General features: G+C 20.1%; 2 protein-coding genes across 5 annotated transcripts in view; one reads left to right on the top strand and one right to left on the bottom strand.

Moving 5' to 3' along the window:
• LOC102678759 (ras-related protein Rab-23) overlaps positions 1-3,348 on the top strand; it is a 12,992-nt gene extending 9,644 nt beyond the window's left edge. The window contains exons 4-7 of one of the 4 annotated variants that reach the window (XR_421324.2): positions 556-635; positions 707-900; positions 1,444-1,598; positions 2,669-3,348. Coding sequence is in view for 3 of the 4 variants with exons in the window: in XM_006613103.2 (XP_006613166.1) it covers positions 556-635; positions 707-900; positions 2,669-2,802 (408 nt within the window). In the remaining variant the exon portion in view is untranslated. The remainder of the gene's footprint in view (positions 1-555; positions 636-706; positions 901-1,443; positions 1,599-2,668) is intronic. The other 3 variants (XM_006613102.2, XM_006613103.2, XM_006613101.2) reach the window with 3 other exon arrangements.
• Positions 3,349-4,084: 736 nt separating this feature from the next.
• LOC102678625 (BAG family molecular chaperone regulator 2) lies at positions 4,085-6,166 on the bottom strand. The gene is made up of 3 exons (XM_006613100.1): positions 5,772-6,166; positions 5,470-5,582; positions 4,085-5,347 (listed from the first exon to the last, which is right to left on the bottom strand). The coding sequence occupies exons 1-3, from the start codon at positions 5,980-5,982 to the stop codon at positions 5,114-5,116; spliced, it is 558 nt and encodes a 185-aa protein (XP_006613163.1). The 5' UTR covers positions 5,983-6,166; the 3' UTR covers positions 4,085-5,113.
• Between the last annotated feature and the right edge of the window lie 207 nt (positions 6,167-6,373).

Genomic DNA, 6,373 nt, shown 5'->3' with positions numbered 1-6,373 from the left:
GATGTGTTATGAAATATTATAATAAAATAATATAATATATATTATATATAATATATATTCATATAATATATTTCATTATATAATATATATTCATATTAAATAATATATATATAATATGAATATATATATATTGATTTTAATAATATCAATAATTAATATTTAATTATTTATAGTGAACAATTCTGATTATAATTCGAAATCATTGAATATTCTCTTGAATTCCTTTCATAGAAACTCGTACGTTCGCTTTTTTTTTTTTTCGGAGAAACACAAACGAGACAGAAGTAACTAAGTTTTATAGATATAAATACATAATGAATATAATTATGTAAATAAATGTGTCATTGCGAATTGTATTTTATTCAGATATAATTTTTTTATTATAATTTATATTTTTCTATAAATTTAAACTAATTAAATAAAACCGTATATTATATTTCAAATTAATTTAATGATAGTTTTTTCCCTCTCTTTTTTGACCGCTTAAACTATAGCTACTTTGTTAATATTAATTAAAAAAAATTTTTGAATTCTGATTCGCAGACTTTTTTTCAGGTAAAAAATGAATGCGGTGAAATTCCCACAGTTCTTGTACAAAATAAGATGGACCTTGTTGATCAATGCGTCATTGATCTGTAAGCTTAACATCTAGTTTGCTTAATTAATAGTGCAATTTCAAATAATCTCAAGCATAGCATTGTTTCAGGGATGAAGCTGAAAGGCTTGGTCATATCCTAGGTTGTAAGCTTTTAAGAACATCAGTGAAAGAGGATGTTGGAGTTATGAGCGTTTTCCGGCATTTGGCATCACGATGTCTTCACGAAATGCGTCGCTGTGATGATGATTATCAGGACGATTTGAGATTATATTCTGCCGGACCTAGATCTCCTTCTGTAATAAGTAACTACTTTTTGCTTTTTTCTTATTCTTTCGTGTGATATTCCTCAATGCGATAGTTATATATTTAATTCTTCAATACTTTCATTCTACTGTACTATCATTCTGTGTTATTATTCTATAACAGGAAAAATATTTTGATGAATAAAAGATATAGATTTTATTTTGAAAAATCTGAATAAATATCTTTTTATATTAGTCATATATGAATCTAGATTAATTAGAAGTTATTTATAGGATACTAAGATATTCATAATGCAAGAAAAATAAATATGATGCATATCGATAAAATAATACATAATCGGTTCACTGAATCAATATAAAAATTATATAATTATATAATAATAAAACTAATTTTTGATGATTAAAAATAAAAAATTATTATTTTCAGTATTTCAGTATTCTTTTCAATATAACGTTTAATAATTTTCTTAATAAATTATTTTTATAAATTTATTTATGATTTAATTTTAATAAAATAAAGTTAAAAGTTTTTAAAATTGATTTAACAATTTCTTATGAATACTTAAGATTCATTCGTTTTAAACGTGTGTTGAAGAACATAGAAAATTGAAAATGAATGATATTGTTGATCGCGATTTGCATTGGCTATTAAACGCATTAATTTGTACAAATAACAATGGAATAGTGTTGATTCAGCGTGTGACCAATTCAATATAGATGCTGATCAATTGTTTTAATTGATAATACATAACTGTATAAAAAAAAACAGTGTACTTTCTTGAAAACTGCTTGAAAAGATGCATAATGTATTAACATTGATACATCGTCATCATATTTATGACTCGTAAAGATTTATCAAATCGAATTCAAAATAGATTTCTATCGTTTTTTCTTTAATATATTTTTTATTTCAAATTTGAAGAATATTTTGGTATCAGAACTAATTTATTATATTGGATAAAAACGAATTTATCATAGAAAAAAACATTAAATTTTTAATTTAATTTTTTTTAATTTAAATTGAAATTTAAAAGATAAATATATCATTAATATTGTATTTTATTAATCATTATTAATCAGTTATATAATATAATGAAATCTATAGGTAAATTAACAATCTAATAAATTTGTAATTTTTTTTGAAGAGAATATTTATCTCTATATAAATAAGAAATATATGAAACAATTTTAAATATTTTTTGATGATTCTTCTCTATAAGATTTATTTCAAAAAAAGAGAAGAACTATGAACAATTTAAAAATGTCTAAATATAATTTTAAATATATAATGTTTTATCTTAATTATTTAAAGTACAATAAAAGAAAGTTTCGTGAAGTACCGAAAATATCAAAAATAAATATTCATTAATATTATTTAGAATTACTATCAAGAATTTTAGATAATTTCCTGTAAGATATAAACATGTATGTACATACAAAGATATATCTTCAGATCGCATGATTAATAGCATTGATTTTGATAACATATAAATGTACATTGTATTATACAAATGTACAATACATACTGATTTTTATATTTTGTTTTATCAGAAAGCGAACTTTTCGTTTTGATAGTTATGACATAAAGAACTTCTGATTTTGAATTAAATTAAGTTCTCATAAAATAAATATATATTTATTTAAAAATGAATTATGTCTCAATCAAAGAAAAAAAATTATATAAAAATAAATAAAGAATTATATTCTTGTGTGATGTAATTGTACAATAAATATATAAAACATATATAATATATATATATATATAATATATACATACATACATACATATATGTATATATATATGTTGTAGGCGCATTTAGTCCAAATGGATCCACATGTGGTCGGAGTATGGGAAATGGTACCATAGTTTTGCGGTCAGGAGCCAAGACAAAGAATCATAAGAAAAGGAATTTTGTAAAAAATGCTTGTAGATTGCTTTAGTTTTTGGATAAATATGTGAAAATTATAATGAATGCTTTAATCATGTACAGATTGATATATTTATATTTATGAAGATATAAATAACTTTCATTTCAATATTTCGACACTTACAAATTTAAAATTATTATAAAATACGTACAACATAAAGTATCAAAAACATAACAACAAAGGATTAATGCAATTATCTTTAAACAATATTGTTATGTCGATTAATTTGTAATATACACTTGTTTTGATTATATATAGAATCACTATCACTATATGTCTCTAGTTTATTTCAATTACATATTGAATATTTATTATAATTATAAATGAAAAAATAACTCTAATTTATATAACTTTATTCAAATAATTCTATTAAATAAAAAAAAAAAAAAGAATTTAAGAAGTATAAAGTACAAAATAAAAAGAAAAATATAATAAAAAAATAATCTTTTATACTGAAATATTTTTATAAATTGAATTTCTCTTATTAAATATTAATTTTTCTAAATGTTTTAATGTTATTATGAATATGTGTAAATACATTTCTTCTTGTTCCCTGTATGATTTTTTATTTCTCAATCAAATATATATCTTTTATAATCTTTATTAAAAACATGAAATTTTCATATTTTTGTAAATATATTATTTGTATTGAAGATGAACATAGTAATGTTGACTATTCACATACTGAATTAAGTTAAATTATAAGTAATTAATAAAAAAAATGATATAATTTTAAATATCATAATTGAATAAAATAGCATGTTTATAAAATAATTAAAGGAATTTTAAAGAATTCCAATTCTTAAAAAATATTGAAATATATATTAATTTATATATAAACAAATACTGATATAATGGTTAACCAAATATGCTAGTTTATAAGAAAGAAAATATTATATTAATATAAACAATATTTTTTGTGAATGATAATGCAAGTTATTAATAAAAATAAAGCGTTGTAATTTTTATATCTAATTATTTTTTTAATCTATATTTTAATTTATATTAATACCTCAAGAAAATTGTAAAGAATTTACAAAGAAAAATAAATATTATAGAATGCATAAAAATATATTTATATAAATTTTGATTTATTGTATTCTATTTAAATTAAAAGTATTATATTATGAATTTTATTACATAAAAATAGATATCAGCAAAAATTAAATTCTTAAATTTTTTTTATGAATTATATGGTTATTTTGAATTTCAAACTTATATTAAAGTTGAATTTGTATGTATCAGATATAAAGAATATGTTAATTAAATGTATAAAAAGTGAATAAAAATTATATATCTATGCACTATATCATATATTAATAATCATTTTAACAACGAAATAATTACATTATACAATAACATGAAATAAAAAAAAAATTAATTTTCACATAAATTAAATAACTTTTGAAAATCTTGCCAAACTGTATATGAAATTCTTATTTTTTTTTATAATAATTGTAATATAAAGAAAATTATAAATTTTATATCAAATATGATAACTTTATCTACAATAATATAATAAAGTTATAACCATTAATAACAGTTAACATATTAAAAAATCAAATCTATAATTATAATTTATATGTAATTTTCATTAACATTCCTTAATAGTCTTTTTATAGTAGGAAGCATTATTAAGTTTAAATAGTTAAGATAATAATAAATTATAGATAATAACATAAGTATATCATATGTCAATCAGTAATCACATAAGTATAATATCCACACAAAGAACAAATACTATAAAAATACTAATAATATGTTATGTTTTTATATCTTTTAAAGAAAAAAGAAAATTAGTAAGTATTTACTCACAATTAAATCATTAAAGATTAATGAATATAAAATGTCATGATTTACACACATTTATTTATTATTCATTTTCCTTCTTTTCAAATATAGATTCTAATAAAATTATTATTCTTAACATAGTTTTATTTTATTTATATATTATAACTATTTAAAACATACACAAACTTAGTTTTTATTAAAAAATTTTATGTGAATATATTATGTATGAAAATATTTTTTTATATTAATTTTATATTTATACTTCCTACCATAATTAATGTTCAAATACAAATGTAATATCCATAAAACCTTACTTACACATACAGTAAGGCATAGAAACAATATATATATCGTGGAAAATAATTCACATTATATAATACTTTTTTTACATTTACCATAAAAATCATCATTGAATTATCATGAAGCACCCTGCCTTAAGTAACTTTTTGCAAATCTCCTTTAGAACAACTATTGCTCATTTAAGGAGTGATTTATTCAGTTTTCTTTAAAATCAATTATTTTCAATATAACTTCATAGTAATTGAATTGTATGCATTTTATCAATATAATCTAATAATCCTTGTAATCTTTTTTTTATTCGTTTTTGATCATCCATAGTACATCCAAGAATTGCTGTTTCAAAATTTTTATCAGAATGGCCAACATTTTGTGAGGTACAAGCATTCATAAAAGATGCACAACGTTGTCGAGTTCCAGCTGGATCATTACGAAGACCAACAACTAGACTATCAATCAAACCATTTACCTAAATGAATCAATTTATATTGTTAAGAACTATATTAAAAAATATATATAAATATATTTTAATACTAATTTGATATAAAATATATAATAAATGATATAAATATATAATAATATGATTAATACTTGATGTAATGCTTCTTCTTGAATCTGATCACGTTGAATTTTAACCAATACATCAACTGTTAAACATCGCATAGACAATCTTTCAGCATATCTCAGCACATCATCTTTGTCAGCTATTTTTAAAAATATATAATTTTGAATATTCTTTTATAATTTGTTTCATAGAAATATAAAAATAATATATAACATACTTATTAATTATATTCTTAATATACTCATATAATAAAAATCTTTTTAAGATATTTCTAGATATATTAGAACTAATCTTTTATTTTCAAAATATAACTAAGATTAATACTTACTCTCTTCTAATGCACTAAGAATTTCATTGTTTCTGAGAGTATCTAAGGTTGTCAAGAGAGTATCCCTTTCTTCTTCGAGTCTCCAAGCATCTTTTCTCAATTGTTCTACATGTACTTCGATCTGATCAAGAAGGCTGAATAACCTGTCTTTTGGTTTTGTTAAACCATCACAATCCGCACTTTCCATAATATGTGGTAATGGACTATCCATTCTTTTTTTAATTTTTGAAACAATATTTCAATAACACAATTTCACGTAATTAAAAAATATGAAAAATTAATTTCAGTTACAATGCAAATGCACTAATCGCGTACAAATATATTCTCGGACTCTCGTTGCGTATACTGTACTCTTGTAATCGTGATATGAAAAGATGACTGACGGAGCATGTACGGAACATCTATATATAATTGACAACTGAATTATCAATTGGATAGCGCCAAATTCAAAAAATATCTTTCTTTGTAATTAATTAAATTTAATATAAATTTTATTATAATATATATTAATATAAAAAAATAAAATTTATAATATATCTTAATACGATAATGATAAAATTATATATTTATGTTATATTATGTATATTTTAAAAATTAAAATT

Source organism: Apis dorsata, unplaced genomic scaffold, assembly GCF_000469605.1.
Source record: "Apis dorsata unplaced genomic scaffold, Apis dorsata 1.3 scaffold_135, whole genome shotgun sequence".
Taxonomy (NCBI): Eukaryota; Metazoa; Arthropoda; class Insecta; order Hymenoptera; family Apidae; genus Apis; species Apis dorsata.
This window is presented reverse-complemented; position numbering and strand designations above follow the sequence as displayed.

What these genes read in the sequence shown, in the direction of transcription:
- LOC102678625 (XM_006613100.1), bottom strand. Translation starts at nt 5,982, where the DNA reads ATGGATAGTCCATTACCACATATTATGGAAAGTGCGGATTGTGATGGT. An exon ending in TCTTAGTGCATTAGAAGAGA is followed by an intron (nt 5,583 to 5,771) that starts GTAAGTATTAAT and finishes TTTTAAAAATAG; the next exon opens with CTGACAAAGATGATGTGCTG. An exon ending in AAGAAGAAGCATTACATCAA is followed by an intron (nt 5,348 to 5,469) that starts GTATTAATCATA and finishes TGATTCATTTAG; the next exon opens with GTAAATGGTTTGATTGATAG.